Below are 15,886 nucleotides of genomic sequence, written 5' to 3' on the forward strand. Positions count from 1 at the left end.
CACACACACACACATATATATGTAATTTTAGTGTCCACCAACATGGCTGTAAATGTTACGTTTTTGAGTCTGAGGTGGTGGAACTGGTGTGTGGAATCTTTACATCAGAATTCAAAAATACAAGGGAGTGCATGGATCAGTGGCCTTCCTGCGTTCTCCCTTGGAGTTCACAAGCAGGTACCTCTTTTCAGCCGAGCTCTTATGCCGCGCACTGTCTGTTGAAAAACTGTTCATACGTGCGTGAGCATAGAGAGCTGCTTGAAGTGTCGATGGGAGGTTGGTGAAGTGTCTGTGGACGGACAGTTAAACACGTCACGACTCCCGTGGATGCAGGAGGAGTGGTAGGGAGAGGGTGAGGGGCTAGTTGTTCTCAAAAAGAGAGAGAAGGTCGTCGTTGCTGTTGGCGGGAAGGTCGGGAGGGTCCAGGTATGAGAGTAACTCTTCTGGATTGGCCAGCTCTGGAAGCAGCTGTGGATAAAAAAAAGCAGAAAAAAATTTTGATTGGCATTTTTTTCTAATATTAGATGACTTAGAATGAAGTGTCTGCGGAATCACTGTACACATAAACACTGCTACCACTGGTCAGAAGCAATTTGAGAGTCAGTAGAGCACACAGCAAAGAGATGAGAGCAGCTGCAGCCGACGATGTTAGCTGTTATCAGGTAGCTCGTGGCTCCCAAAGCAGACACACTTACATCCAGGGAGGGTTCGGGCATATCCTGGGCTCCCTGACCCATCTGCCCATCTGAGGAGGGGTTAAAGCTCAGATCGCTGTGGGGGTGACTGTTCTGCCCAGGATGCTGAGGCTGCGGCTGGGACTGGCGAGGCGGCTGCGACGATTGGCTGCTGTGATGCAAGGGTTGCCCTGACTGGCCACTGTGATGTAAGGGCGGCCCTGTTTGGCTGCCGGGGAGGGGAGACGCATGCAAGCTCTGCTGCATGGAGTTATGGGACTGATCGGAATGGGACATCTGCAGGTGCGAGAGGCAAACAGAAAGCGAAAGACAAACAGGGAGAGTGAGAAATAAGGAGGAAGATATAGTGAGAGAGACACAGAGAGGGAAGGAGAGAGTGTTAAAAGGAGGGAGAAGGGGGGGCGGAATGAGTTCCAGCGTGAATAATATGAAACAGGCCTTTTAAATGGAAGCTGTGATCTGCAGACATGTACAGCTGCAACATTATACGGTGACATGAGCATGTGAGCATGACTGAGCACACATGCTAGCCAGAGGCACAGGCTGCACCTTGTTCTCATAACAAATCTGTGTTTTCAGTAAGGCACAGATTGTCTAGTGATTTTCTTCTACAAGCTAAGTACCCAATTATGCAACAGGACCAACTTTGTAATTGATAAAGACGTCTGAACGTCAGACCAAGCATAACCTTAATTTAAGCCAACTTGATTCCAACAAACGTACTGTCACAAAGGGAAAGCAAGGAACTCTCTGAATCTACTTACTGCATCATTCATGCCATGATTGAGAGGCTTGTCCTGGGAGAGGAGACCACCAGGCCCATCTGGGGGGTGAGAAAGCTGAGGGCCATGGATGAAGTCATTCATAGGGGGACCTCCTCCACTGACTCCACCACCAGAGGGGTTCCCGTGAGGAAAGTCAAAGTTCCCTTGGCTGTGGTAACTGTTGCCTAGAAGGACCAAAAAAAGAAACACTTCTTTTGTCAAAGACTAAGTGCAGTTTGGCCTTGCTTGCTTGTTTGATGAATCCCTGCAGTTGCAAAAAGTTACCTTTTCAAAGCAGTTACATAACAGGATACACAGGTTTTTTTTCTTTCACTGCTGTGAAACATTTATCAGAGCAGTAACATTTTAAAACAGTTTCAGCATAAAACTCTCCTTGGGGCTGTTCTTTGTTTAATGCACTAGAGACACATCAATAATTCCTGCTGTAAAATGCACAACAGCTCATTTTTCCAACAAATGAGCTGACTCTCCTGTTATTTGTCTACACAGTACGATCCTGGCTGCTTTTCTTTACCTGCTCCGGGGTAATCTCCCCCGTTGCCACTAGCGTGTTGACCTGGGTGTGGCGGGTAGGGGCTGGGACCTGGTCCGGGGCCAGGTCCAGGTCCTGGGCCAGGACCGGGGCCTAACTGGGCGATCATCTCCATCACATTGGGCATGGTCATCTGACTCGGGCTCATGGTTTTAAAACGTTTGGCCAGCGGTCCGTCGGGGTCCTCTTTGATGTGTAGCTCAGATTTAATGGGGACGGGTCGCCAGCTACACGTGGGGTCTATAGTAACCTCCTCAAACTCTGAACTGTTGGAGGAGAATGCAGATTGTGTTGGTTTCATTTGGAAATAATGAACTCAAACTTATAGCTGTATTTAACATGAGAAAGAACAGTAACTTACTTTTGGATGGCATTGAGGATTCCCCACATGTACTGGTCCACCTCCAGACCTTCTAATAATGCTGTTTTACTGAAAAAGGGAGAAAAAACATCAGATATAATCCATTAGAGGAATTCCTACTCATAATCCTATCATTACATCTCAGAAATATCACTTACTTGCACACAGGACACCTCCATGTCCCCCTCTCACAATTGAGCTGCAAGTAGGACTCCAGATCAAAGCACTGTGGAGAACAACATTGGAAATGCTCATTAGAATAATATTCTCCTATTCGCCGTGGTACGTGATGCAAATTTTCATGAACAATAAAGGTTTACAGCCTGAACGAACCTGGACGTGTTTGCAGTCGTGCCCTCGTGCGGGTAGCTGGATGCGTCGGAAGGTAATGGGACATTTCAGCGACACTTTGATGGCTGTCTGCTCCACGCCGTCTTCCCCGTTAAGAGTGGTGTTGCCTGCCGAGGCCGCAACGCTGCTGAAGTTCCTCTTAACTGAAGAGAGAAAGCGTTTCAGAGGGAACCTACTACTTTACAAACGGTCACAGGTGCACTTAAAGAACTGTTTTAAAGTGAAGAGAAACAGGTGTGAGCTCATGTAATTAAGATGCACTTGTGCATAATAACTAGAAAAAGAGAGAAAATTAGTCGTACTCTTGGTGATGCAGTGTTCTGCAGGAAGGAGTCTCTTTTTCAGGAGCCCCTGGAGGACGGATCGCACAGATGGCCTGTGGACCAGCTGAAGCACGAACAGGTGGGACTGCAAGCGAAAGAACAGGAAAACAAACAGATTTAGCACAGACAGCTGAACCTCATGTCTACGCCGCACAGCAAGTATACTAACTTAATCATCTGTGTGTAAATCATTCCAGCTGATCTTTTTGTTGAATGAACTGAATTTGCATTTCAGTGCTGCAAGCAGTAGTATGACGGTGTGTGTACTCACACAACAGCAGGCGGTGACTGTAATTTGGATGGTGTTCCTCCCGGGTTGGCATACGTGCTTCAGGTGCAGGGGTTTGTGGGAGGTTTTGTTGTCTCCCCTCTCGATGGTGAGGGGCGTGGCGTTGACGCTGACCTGGACGGAGGCGGGCCAGTTGGTGTTCATTTGCCTGTCTTCGTGGTGGTAGCACTTAAACTGCAGCTCAAGATCTGACCTATGAGGGTAACGGGGGGAAACGGTTGACTGTTATATTCAGAAAGACAACAAACGAGTGAAGAGTCTGTGTGTCTTTGAGAGTGTGCTGTCCTAAAAAATCTCAATCTCTTAGTATACTATTAAATAAAAGTACTGATGGGGTTGTGAAACCTGATGTGTGATTTCATGTACATTTCTAAGAGGCAATCGGACACAGTTGTTGGTAAAGAACAAATAAAGTAGTTTAACGGAGTTAAGACTCACATATTACGATTTTAAGTCTGTCACATTTTTAAGGCCTTAAATTGATAATTAAATAGCAGCAGTTCAAACTTAACCACAAAATATCGTAACAATACAGGTCTCCCCATGAGTCAATATATAATTGAGGAACTTCTGAAGTCCATTGGATTTATCTTGCATCCATTTTTAGTAAAATTCAAAAAACTAATGTTTTTTTATGTTCATTATGATCATGCTTTTACAAATTCCATAATTATTTATTATGGAAACAATCACTTATTAATAAAAAATGACTGGATATCACTAAAATGTCAACTAAATAACTGTCTGAATTCAATAACAACCACCTTTTAATTATCTAAACAATAATAAAATGAACTTATTCAAAAATTGTTCTTTTTATTACGTTGAGATAATCATGACAGATATTTATTTTTTGGCAATATATCAAATCTTATACGGAAAATTACAAATTGGATCTGTGTCTTAGAAATACTTTTCAAGTAAGTTACTCATTACAAAAACACCTCTCATGGAAGTGTGTCGATTCCAGATCACATGACCTGCTCCACATGATGTCATTTCCTCCTGAAGAAAAGACTGGCAAGACTCCAAGGCTTTCTGAGTTATTTAATATAAAGTAGTGTGTGAGTCAAGTGTGGATTTGTTACATGTCAACAGGTTTACTACACTATCTTTATAAATAACTTTCAATTTCAATTTTGCTCAATTGCATATATAATATACAGAAGAATCTTTCTCTAAAAATGCCATGTGGTGTTTGGTTATAGGCAGCCATGTTGATTTTAGGCCTGCAAACATGTCAACTATGATACCTGTCAACTATGTTACAAAAAGTCCCGCAATTATATATTGAACCCCATAATTTATTTCCTTAAGACTCAGACACTCCATCAGCTGTTGCCCTGTTACCCAGGGTTACAATAAAAGACGATTCTGTTTCATAAATGAACCACGTATATACTGTATGATTTCAGACAATTTACATACTGCAAACTGCACTAGTTTAGAGAAAGTTGCTTTACTAAAGAAATTTAATGATACACAGCATGCTAAATGTGTGGTCCTACCTCCACATGAGGGTCTGGTGGACGGAGGGTCGGAGGTGGAAGACGTGGTTACTGACAGCCAGGTTGTGCTCCAAGCGGAACGGTTCCAGCACCACTCCGTCCCTGACTGGGAACGTCAACCGCAGTTCCTCATTGGGGTTAGCTAGAAGAGAAGGTAAATGAGAGAGGACAGATTATACATTAGTCATTAGATATGTAATGTTGCTGGCTTCACTGATCCGTTAAAGTGATGGCATTCTGGCATTCAGACAGAGGTCACTTTTCCGTTCATGTTCCTCATGGATTTATTCAGACATATATTTGATAAAGTCAGTACAGCAAGTGATGTATAATGCATAATAATGTATTCACAAACAAAAGACTAAATCTAAACTACCAGCAGTTCGTTCACAAAGCTAACTAACCAACAGTAAAAAACAAACAGTGTGACTTGCTGGTGGATCCTGTTTTATCCTGTCTCCATGTCGGGGATAATTTGTAGTTATAAGTATTTAATGAAGTTATTGGTGCTGTTGTTCTATGTGTGCAAATGCAAATTCTGAGGAAAAAGTCAAGCAGCTGGAAGCAACAAACTAAACTTCATCTCCTTTTAATCTATAGTGGGGAAAAAACCTGGATAGTAATCAGTACTGGTGAGTATTATTAAATCTGAGCTGTTATTGTCTGCTTTTACTGTATTAAAGCTTTATTATTATGGATATTTCAGCTTGTAGTTGAATAGATTTGAAAATGTAGAACAAAGTGAATGAGGCACGTGTTTTGTGATTTTGGCAAACAGAGAAATACTGGTGCTAAAATGTAGAAAATGCCAGCACACAACTGAAACTAACTTGCTTGTTCATGCCTTTCTGTTAATGTAATTAGCTGCAGTCCAGACTTGTGATGTGTTAAGTGATATGGAAATTTTACTAGTAAGATTTGCGTTGCAACCTCTATGGAAAATGTGCATGTGCTCATTCACACACAATGCCAGCACATTCAGTTGCTGTCAGATTAACATAAAGAAGTGCATGTCTGTAAGGGGCTTAACACTGAGAAAGCCCCAAGATACAATAAAAGAGCATATGGATAAAAGCAGACAAATGCGTCATTTGCCGGGATACTCACTTGGAGGAAGCGGAAGCGCTGTCATATTTGGTTTCATGTCGGGTGGAAACGGGGGCTTCACATCCTGGTTTGGCGACAGATACGGAGGAATACTACTTCCTGGGGTCATAGGGGGTGTGGGGTTTCCAGGGACTGGTGAGTGGGGGTAGTTACCGGGCCTGGGGGGCTGCAAAAGCAGGAAAGCGCAATAATGAAAACATACGGTTAAGTCATTTTGCATCATGACAGGGTCAAATTACATGCAAAGGTCTTGGCATGAAATGCAACTTGTAAACTTACCCCATTGCCTTGGCTGTAGGAGTATCCACCACCAGAGAAGTTGGTGCTTTGACCATTAAAAGGCTCTTGCTGTAGGCAAAATAAAAGCAATAAGAATATGATAGAGCTCCTTTTTGTTCCAGGCGTATAGCATAGTTTGCTCCAGAATGTGCTGTAGATGTAACTTGTGTCCATGCCTTTTGCACAGTGCATAATGGGCTCTAGCCCCTCCTCTGACCCGAGTATGGATAAATGGTGTAGAATACAGACCTTGTAGTACTGGCCCATGGGCATGCCAGGTGTGTACTGTCCTTGGCCCTGCTGCCCTGGCATCCTCTGGCTGGGGTAGTTAGGAGATGGCAGTGGCCTGGAGGCATTTGCTGTTGGGTACTGTCCCTGCTGCGGTTGGAACTGACTGTTTGGCCCATACTGTTGACCGGCGTAACCTCCCTTGAAGAGGAAATTTAAAGGAAAAGCCATGAAACACGTGTTTAACATGCTACAAGAAACATCATCCCCAGATTGTTTTAGTCATCTAACCTTCCCACTCACCTCCCCAGGATACGGCCTCTTCATCCCCTGCATGGGCATGCCCTGCCGAGGTCCTCCGGGATACCCTTGCTGAGGCATCCTTTGGCTGTGAGCTCCAAAAGGCGCCATGCCTGGGGTTCGAGCCTGGTTCATGGCCATTGGAGGCCCACTCATATTAGGGTTGTTCATGGCTGATCCCATGCTGGCTGGATTCATCCCTCCAGGGGGCCCTCGCGGGCCTGGCTGGTTCATGAACTGGCTATTGTAGGCTGGAGCAGGGCCCATTTGGAACGATGGACACATCTGAAGGCAAAACAGACAGTTTAGTGTTAAACATGATTACACCGGGTCTCCAGCTGGTAGTGGGATGACATGTTCCTATATGTGTTTGTTTTACTATTTCGCCAAGTGATTACAGCTGAAAGCATCTGGTAGCAGGTGTGCTCTGTACCTGTCCATACTGGTTCATATCTTTATTCTGGGTCTCCTGCAGAGCTGCCACAGTAGCCGTTGCCGTGGCTGTCGCTGTAGCAGCAGCGGCAGCAACAGCCGCAGCTGCAGCAGCAGCAGCTGGCTGAGTGAAATCACCAGGAGGACGTGTGTGGGAGGTCATTCCCATACCTCCCGGTGGGGCGTTCGGGCCTCCAGAGTAACTATAAATAAACAGAAGGTACATTTTAATCATCATGTTAAAATGTAACGGCTTGAATTTGAAATAAAAAACGAGTCATATCCAGGTTCTTACCTCCCGCTGTATCCCCCGGGACCTCCAGGGTAGCCAGGCCTGCCGTACATACCCTGCTGCATGTACGATTGGTTTGAACCTCCTTTGTTTGGGAACTGTTGCTGTTGAGCATTAAACTGTGGTGAATTGAGCCCTGCTGCACTGGCAGACATACCCGATCCCATAGGGTTCCCCCCAGGATTCATGGGGTTATTGCTGTTCGCCATTGGGTTACCCAGCACCTGTATTTAACACAGCATCACACAGGAAGGCAGAATGTCCTTTAGGTTTGTAAAATACACCACAGCGAGTCAAGCACTGGTTGCTAAACTTACATAATTATAGAGTGGGTTGTTTTCTTGCGTGGACATACCTGACTCTGTGACGTGTTGGTCACACCCCACACTGTTGTGACCACAGACAATGACCCAGGGGGCTGGTTGGTGTTTTGTTGCCAGGGGACAGAGTCATAGGGAAATGATCCATCACTGGAAAGCAGACCAAAACACAAACATGTGCCTGATGTCACTTGAAAGTTGTGAATGATCTGGGGATTCTTCTTGCCAAAATGTTAGGCAATTTCCAATGTCTGGCATTCAATTTAAAAACACATTTTGAGCCAAGATATCTGCTAATGGCTGCACAGTGAAGTAAGTAAAAAGTTCCAAAAGAGCTGATAAAGAGTTACATGTCTCGACGCACCAGCAAAAACTAAACATGATTGAATTAATTCCTTGAGTTGTCGAAAAGTTTTTGGATATGAAGAGGTGGAATGCGGCTGGAATGTTTAGTATTCAGATTCATAATAAATATTGGGGTAAAATATTAGAGTCGACTTCATATAATAAACAAGTTAAATCCTCATGGGGAGAGGCAAGTGGCCAGTGGAGTGGGAAGGCACTGCTGTTTTTGGAGTGGAGCTTATTTTCACTCAGAGGTTAGCTCTTGGAATGAACGACATGTTCAATATTTCCTCATAAAGGCACAACATTATCCCAAGATTCTCAGCAGAGGCAAACAGGACTGTTGGCTAACTCCGGGCTCTCTTTGAGAGAGAGAAAGTGAGAGAGACATGAGCACACAATGTTCTCCAAAAACATGACTTCACATCTCTCCTCCCTGTTGGTTTGTCCTTCCACCCCAAATCAGTTCAGCTCCGCTTACAGTAATTCTGGCTCTTTTCCAAACAATGGAAATCCGTTGTGTCTCGGCATGTCTGTCTTATAAGCACTGAAATCATGATAATACCCTAAAGACAACCAACCCCGTCTACTAAAGTGAACCCTAGTTCACTTTAATGATTAAGTTTGCTACCTTGCAAATGCAAATGACTCATCTCTGCTAATTTACAGACACACATCACTGGCTTCCACTGACCTTGATACTCCTCTTTTGTTGTGTTTTTTGGAAGGGAAAACTCTGAACAGACAACCTTGAGCCGAACTGAGAATGCGGGTTTACTGTAAGATAGCCACAGTCATCTGACAGGATATGTCTCAGAGACTCCCCACTGACCTGTGTGTGAGGCCGGGCTTCATGCTGTTCATGCTGGGCTGCATGGGCACTTTTCCCTGTGGCTCGTTCTGCCTGTTCTTCTGGTGACGCAGCAGGAGGAGGCGACCCAGCTCCTCGCACCACGACGACAGCAGGGCTGCAAGGAAAACACAGTGACACACACATATGTGTTAGTCTCTGCTCAGCGCACATACTTGCATGATTATGGGTTGGCAGTGATTTATCGTGTTGTAATTATAGGTGTAAATGATCAGAGAAATCAACTGAATTTTCTCGTTTCGACTTCACCTATAACACACTTTTAAATCGAATAGATACGTTTCTCCTGTCAAGGTGTCCCCACGGCACAGCAGTGAAATGTGTGTCCGATCTATTCAGCCTGAAGTTACTGCTAAAGCCTCCAGGTGGCAGACTAATGCAATAAACTTGCATTGATTATTCGCCTGGGTGGATTTCACGACGGTTTTACCACATCATATCTACCTGCAGTGTAAAATGTAAACTGAAATCTATCACAAAGGACCTCCGAGTTTTTCTGCCACCGAGAGGAAAAAGCTAAAAAGGAGCGAGAGAGGCTGACACAGACAGAGTGATCGGGGTTACAGATAACATCTGCGTAGGAAGTATGAGACAGAGATATCTTCACTGTTCTCTGCTTCCTCTGCTCATCAACACTTTATTCTCTGCCATGTCCTCTCATATCCCTGAGGACTTATCAGCTGTCTTATCCTCTTCATGAAGACATGAGTTGGGATATTTTTTGTCTTGTGCCAATGATGTGCCAATTTTATTCAGTCCCCCCCCCCCCCACGCCAATCAACTTGTCTTTTTTGAATCAACTTGTGTTTTGTGGCTTATTTAAACACGCTGCCTCTTGATAGTAAAAACTTCTCTTGACAAACATCAACTTAACAAAAGAAAGGTTACCGTGTTCAGCACTTTATTAAATAATTTAAGATGTTATTTTTAGCCTTGTAGACCCAGATACACCAGTTTTAGAAAGCGCTGTTACTAGGTTTGGGGTTTCAAGAGGTAGATTTTTTTGAAAACACAGTCCGTGACAAAGAAATTGGCATTGAATTGTGAAGATTTACAAGGTGGCTTATGACAAACGTCTGTCAAAATGCTGCCTGAATTAAATTAAAATAAAATTGTGGTTGAAACAAAAGGAATATTACCTGTTGTGACTTTGAAATTTAAACCGTGTTCACATTTAAGCGCACTACAGTGAGTAGTGCCAGTTAAAAAATGTACAGTATGATGTACGAAGTCTGAATTGCGCGAGCTAATAATATATTTTCTGAATGACTAATATCAGATCCGACAGGTGACTATTTACAAAAACAATCAAAAAAAAAAAGGGAGAGGAGTGAAGGGGAGAAAAAAAAATGAGAAAAGGACTGAAGAACAAAGGAGAGGAGCAGAAACATTTTCTTGTGGAGGGTGGAGAGAGCCAAGCCTCCTAGTTAAAGAGGAATTATTCCACCCTGCCATTACAGGGAGCTTATCTCCCCACTAAATCACCACCTCCACAGCGAGGGACTGTCTCTTCAACTGGCAACCCACCATTTAGACCTAAAGCTCCGAGCACAAGTGATGGAGTCGCTTTGAGGGAGAGGAAAAGACAGAGAGACAGCGAGGCACAGGACAAAAGAGAGCCGTGGTGACTTATCACATCAGTGTGGCTACGAGCTACTGAATCTAACAAGCTGCCAAGGCCACAAGTCATTCATAATAGAGCGAGGGTCCGCTCTGGGCCATCGTACATATTTAGCAAGCTTAGTACACTGTATATGAACTTGTTTTCACCTCGCAGTCCCCCGTGTTAAAACCCCTGCCAACACCATCACACACCCACAACTACACTGCCACAGTCCTTTCACTCTGCCTTTACCCTACATAAATACGGTTCTAACAACACCTGCACCACCACATTCCTCTCAATCATTTTCTATGCTCAGTGCTGCTCTGATGTCCTCCGCTTGAACTGTTATTAATTATCATGTTTAGTTAACTTCACTAATAGAGAACATGAAGCAAAAATGCCAAGATTCCAGCCAATAAAAAACACAATCACATAAAGACAAGGTCTCTACCTCATTACAACTCTCCTTTTGTTCCTCTTTCCATTTATTCCCATTTCATTTACGCTAAAGCTCTGTAGTTAAAGCACACACTTTACACGGAAGGCTCAAACTGCTACCTGGAGAAGACAAGCCAAGGTTTTTGCTGAAGCCTTTATCACTCCGTGCTGTCGTTTCATCAGCCGTTCACATAAAAGGTCCGCAATACTAATTAAATCTATGCAGAGTCGGGAGTGTAAAAAGGTATATGAAGCAACAATGACATAATACAAGATCACGGTCAACCACATCCAGTGACTTTTCATTTAATAAGCTTGATTTTCTTCAATGACGAGCAGAATTGTGAATTTATCCCAGTATTTCTGTAACATAGGATATCTAAGAAGTAAGTAGCTCTGCAGTAAGTCAGTGTTACTTCATAATATGTTGATAGTTAACAGTTCTGTGGGAAAATAGAGCAATTGTAGCTACAGGATGTAACATTTGGCTTATCTGGAGTTGTGATCGTGTTGCCAGAAGGCCATTTCTAAAGTATTGATAAGTGTGTACTTCTTAGCCTTTTTCTTTCTGAGTACATCTGAGTACAAAATCACAACAATTATACAAACCATTATAGTCTGAAATAACTGTTCAACTTGTATGAACCCCTACAAAGGAGACAGTCACCGGTTACTCCACCGTGCGTCTTCAGAAATATAGAAACTACATCCTAGTTCTAACATCTTTCTTTGAAGGCATTTAATGCTGTGTATTCCCCTGTCCGTGACAGAAGCTGCTGAGCAGAAAATGAGTTTATCTCGGATAATCTCACTCTACAGACCTTTCAACAGTGAGCAGTCTTTTGTTTAGCCTTAGTTAAATATGTGACTGAAAATACTACTAATAAAAGTCTACAGGCTATAGTGATATTCAAGTATCTACAGCTCAACTGTATTGTGTTGAGGTATTTTCTAAACTCTGACTCTTGCCTCAGTTGGCTGATATTACTGATCGATATAGCCCTACCACAGATACATCAGTATTGTCATATATGTTGCAAAAACTTTCTTTTACAGAACTTAATACAGAAAAAAAAATACTTTGGGAAATTTTGTCAACACTGTTTGCAGTACATGTAGCAGAGTACTTATCACAGCCGAGCAGACAGTGGTACACAGCCAAGCTTTATCTTCATGGCAAATTGCTGACTAATTTGTGGAATGCATTCACAATATATACAATACTCCCTAAAATCAGTATTGGCCCAAAAAAAATCCAGTATCGGCTCTAGTGTTTTCATTGGATTGTCTGATAGGGGCCTGGACACTGAGTCCTCGTCCTGACAAGTGGTCTGCTCTCACGTCCTGCTTTGCAGAGAGAGCAGGACATAAGCTGATTTCTCCGGAACCTCTCCTGAACCCTCTCCAACCAGCTCCATTTCTTAGAAGGTTGGGCTTTTAATTGAGTAATGCGCAGAGACATATGGGTCCTCCTCACTCAAGCTGTATTTAATGCTGTATAGCTGACTGATAGCAGAAGCCCTGGCTCATTCTCACCTCACCTCAGCCCCTCTGGGAGCAGCAGCGAGGGAGAGTAAGCCCTGGTAACAGGCTGCAAGGCCCATTAACTAATGACAGAGTGTGTGTACAAGTCCTTTTTACAAGGAAACCCAAATGCTAATTACTATGAACTCTGACAGAGCTGTGTGTGTGCGAGCATCTGCGTGTGTGGTAAAAGCCTTCTGCTACTGAGCATATCATTTGCCAACGAAATCATGACAGACTGCTATTACTTTAAATGTGTGCACCCCAACATAATTCAGTTAGCCACGCGATGGTGAGCCCACTTTGTTGATAAACACCTGATATGTTTTAAATGTGGAGCCGGTGATCCGCCACATGTACAAACTGGGTACACTCGGCTCTTTTCAGCGAAGATGCTGAAGCCAACAGCAGAGGAGTGTTACTGTGTTGGATACTTCCCAGGTGTGAATCACTGTACAAAATCTGCTATATGGCTGCTTAGACAGACTTTTAGTTTGAGAGAGAGAAGAGGAGAATCCACTAAAATAGCTTCATTTTGTGCCAGAGTTTGTTAAATGGTGGTTATAAAGCGAACTTCCATCCACTGAAATGACAGTTTCAATGGATGCAACATGTCTTATTCTCTCCTGCAACCAACGTGTTAAATAGGCAGCAAAACTCATCAAAGATAGTGTGTAATTTTGGATAAAAAAACAAAGCCAACAATGCCATTACAACTGCTGGTATGCCAGCCTATTTATGGCATTAACAGTGCAACATAAAATCACTTAAATATGACAAAGTATGCATATGAAACATGGTTATTTGCTATATTTGTGTGCAAAAATGCAAAAATAAGCGACTAAGCTCTCTGAGTAAGTTACCTTAAGCGTTCACAATGCCAATGTGGCATCAAGTGTCTTGCCGGGGAACATTTTTTCACTTCATTGTTGTTGGCATCCTGCCATCCAGCAGAGTGAATCCCCAACCAACCACTTAACTTCACTCTGAATATAATGTTTACTTCTTATTAATAATGTCAACCAGCACGCGCTTTTTGGGAGTCACCCAAAAAAACATTCTCAGCAGTAGAATAAAACGACAGACCGTGACAATAAGTGTTGCCAGCTTAAGTGTATTATCAAAATCAGCCGTGTTTGTTTTCCCAAATCAAACAGAAAAAGGCAGCACCCGAGTGGTAATAGAATAAAAAAGAATCATTTTATTTCAAACTACAAGCAGAAGAAAATGCTGATGAGTTCTGGCATCAAGGACTCTATCGTGACACCTCTTTCTTAAATTTGTTTTGGGAAAACAAACACATTTCAGTTTTCTATGCATGGCACATCACTGAAATTTAGTGCAAGAGAAGTGCACCTGTTTCCTCTTAAGGATGCAGTTACAGCCATGACTCTGCACGAGTGCACCATGATACCAATACGGCATCTACGATATGTTACTGACGATATCGCACTGCAGATCTTAACTCTTTTATTGAAATGTCAAATTCATGTTTTGCAGGCTGCATCCAAGAGGCTTATTGTAAAGATGGTGCTCCATATGACTGTTATAGCCTCACGGTAACACAAAGTAGGGATTAGTCGCAATAAAAGGTGCTGAAGGAGCTTTGTTCAACAGAGAGCTGCAACCCTAAGATGTTCTTGCCCATGATCATCCTCCTCTTCAGGTATAAACTTGGAAGTTTCATTATACAGTATAGCTAACTACATTGGTTTGCACAACAGCCCAAAACAGGAGTTTGTGCCAAATTCATCAAAAGCACTACAATAATTGTGGAGGATTTAATCTTCAGATGAATACACATCTCTGCTCTCATACTGTACATCCTCTGCTCCTGAAATTACTAAACATCTGTCTGTCACTGGTTACGCATAGCTTTGATAGAGATATGTAATACCGTGCATGCACCTCTACTGTAGGTGTGTTGATAGCACCACAAACAAAGAAGAAAATACTACATGAAGAATTCTGAGCATGAACACTGCGGCACTAGACAGAGAAGCCTTCTGAGACAATGTGTGGGATGATAAAAAAGAAGCAATTTATAATAGATATCATAAGCAGAGGTCTGTTAAACACTGGCAGGTAGGTCTGTGCTGTGTGGGTACAGAATATTATGCAAAAGACGAATATGGAAGGGATATAAAATCCGCTGAAATAAAAAAATAAAAAAAATAAGTCATGCTTTTTGCCGAAGTGTAATGGAAGCCATTTAAGCAGTCAATGATATCCCCCTTTCTGCCCCCTCTCTGTTAAGCCAACTTCTTCCAAGAGAAGAGCATATCAAATGGGCTTTAGTCTCAATATCTTGGAGGCAGAACAACTCCAACATGCCCTGCAGAGAGAGAGCTCGGTGTCAGAAATCACACTCAACCAAAACCAGGCATTTAATGTAACAGTTCACACAAATCAAAATATTCCAAATCTGAAACTCTGACTTCAAATGTCTTACTTTGTTTCATTTGATTTTGTTCTTTTTATTTCATTAGCGTTTAATTTCCCATACTGGTTTTGTTCACCTGCACTGAGAAAAAAACAATGCAGTTTTCTCTATCTGGCTGGTTTAGCAGAATTCCATCCACAACCTCTGGCAGCGAGCCAGATATGAGGACAGAGGGGGGGTGGGGGATGGATGGAAGGATGCTACACAGAGGACAGGTGGAGATGGAGGGAGTGGGCAGATCCCCTCCTCCCCAGGATATGTGTGGGTCACAAGCCAAAGAGATGCTGCAGCCCAGAAGGGAGGGTAGCTCTACCTGAGTCACTCTGACATCTCCTGCAGGTGCTGGTTTCTGTGGGGTTCAAATTACACATTTTTAAACGGGGCAGAGTTATGAGAATCAGCATAAACACCAAACATTATGCAGTATGATTGCTAAGATCGGACTAAAGGTGCAGAATGTTGGAGCTCCAGTGGGAAATATGGGACCTCTGTGTCTCATGTGGCCACCAAAAACAACAAACGCTGTTTATTGTATTTTTAATGTATTGTGAGTCATCTGTAGTCAAACTGTGCTCAACTGAGACTCATATTAAAGATGAGCATTTCTTATTTCTTCTTAACACCTCTTCTCCTATATATTATTGCAGCTTCAAATGATTGCTCTCATGGGATACTTCGTTTTTGTGGGCTGTCAGGGAATATAAAGGACAAGCAGTGGAATGTGAAGCTCTTACACTTTCATTTAGAAATGTATTTAGCAAAGCAATGAGCAGGCTTTAATTTCCTCAATTTATTTCAAACCCTAAAGTACATTTACATCCAAAAAAAGAGCTCCCTCAGTGAAATAACGAAGTCTC

The 15,886-nt window shown here is 42.9% G+C and overlaps 1 protein-coding gene across 7 annotated transcripts in view; it reads right to left on the reverse strand.

Moving 5' to 3' along the window:
• zmiz1a (zinc finger, MIZ-type containing 1a) overlaps positions 1 to 15,886 on the reverse strand; it is a 101,667-nt gene continuing 85,781 nt past the window's right edge. For 3 of the 7 annotated variants that reach the window (XM_035951900.2, XM_035951898.2, XM_035951899.2), the window contains 19 exons: positions 15,343 to 15,378; positions 8,980 to 9,115; positions 7,838 to 7,952; positions 7,486 to 7,706; positions 7,192 to 7,393; positions 6,762 to 7,043; positions 6,480 to 6,659; positions 6,231 to 6,299; positions 5,952 to 6,117; positions 4,845 to 4,986; positions 3,319 to 3,529; positions 3,027 to 3,132; positions 2,707 to 2,867; positions 2,532 to 2,599; positions 2,374 to 2,442; positions 1,995 to 2,278; positions 1,460 to 1,644; positions 696 to 971; positions 1 to 468 (listed from right to left, as the gene is read on the reverse strand). In XM_035951900.2, coding sequence (XP_035807793.2) covers positions 361 to 468; positions 696 to 971; positions 1,460 to 1,644; positions 1,995 to 2,278; positions 2,374 to 2,442; positions 2,532 to 2,599; positions 2,707 to 2,867; positions 3,027 to 3,132; positions 3,319 to 3,529; positions 4,845 to 4,986; positions 5,952 to 6,117; positions 6,231 to 6,299; positions 6,480 to 6,659; positions 6,762 to 7,043; positions 7,192 to 7,393; positions 7,486 to 7,706; positions 7,838 to 7,952; positions 8,980 to 9,115; positions 15,343 to 15,378 — 3,017 coding nt within the window. In that variant the 3' untranslated portion in view covers positions 1 to 360. The remainder of the gene's footprint in view (positions 469 to 695; positions 972 to 1,459; positions 1,645 to 1,994; positions 2,279 to 2,373; positions 2,443 to 2,531; positions 2,600 to 2,706; positions 2,868 to 3,026; positions 3,133 to 3,318; positions 3,530 to 4,844; positions 4,987 to 5,951; positions 6,118 to 6,230; positions 6,300 to 6,479; positions 6,660 to 6,761; positions 7,044 to 7,191; positions 7,394 to 7,485; positions 7,707 to 7,837; positions 7,953 to 8,979; positions 9,116 to 15,342; positions 15,379 to 15,886) is intronic. The other 4 variants (XM_035951901.2, XM_023278263.3, XM_023278262.3 and 1 more) reach the window with 2 other exon arrangements.

The sequence above is a fragment of the Amphiprion ocellaris genome, chromosome 16, assembly GCF_022539595.1.
Source record: "Amphiprion ocellaris isolate individual 3 ecotype Okinawa chromosome 16, ASM2253959v1, whole genome shotgun sequence".
Classification (NCBI taxonomy): Eukaryota; Metazoa; Chordata; class Actinopteri; family Pomacentridae; genus Amphiprion; species Amphiprion ocellaris.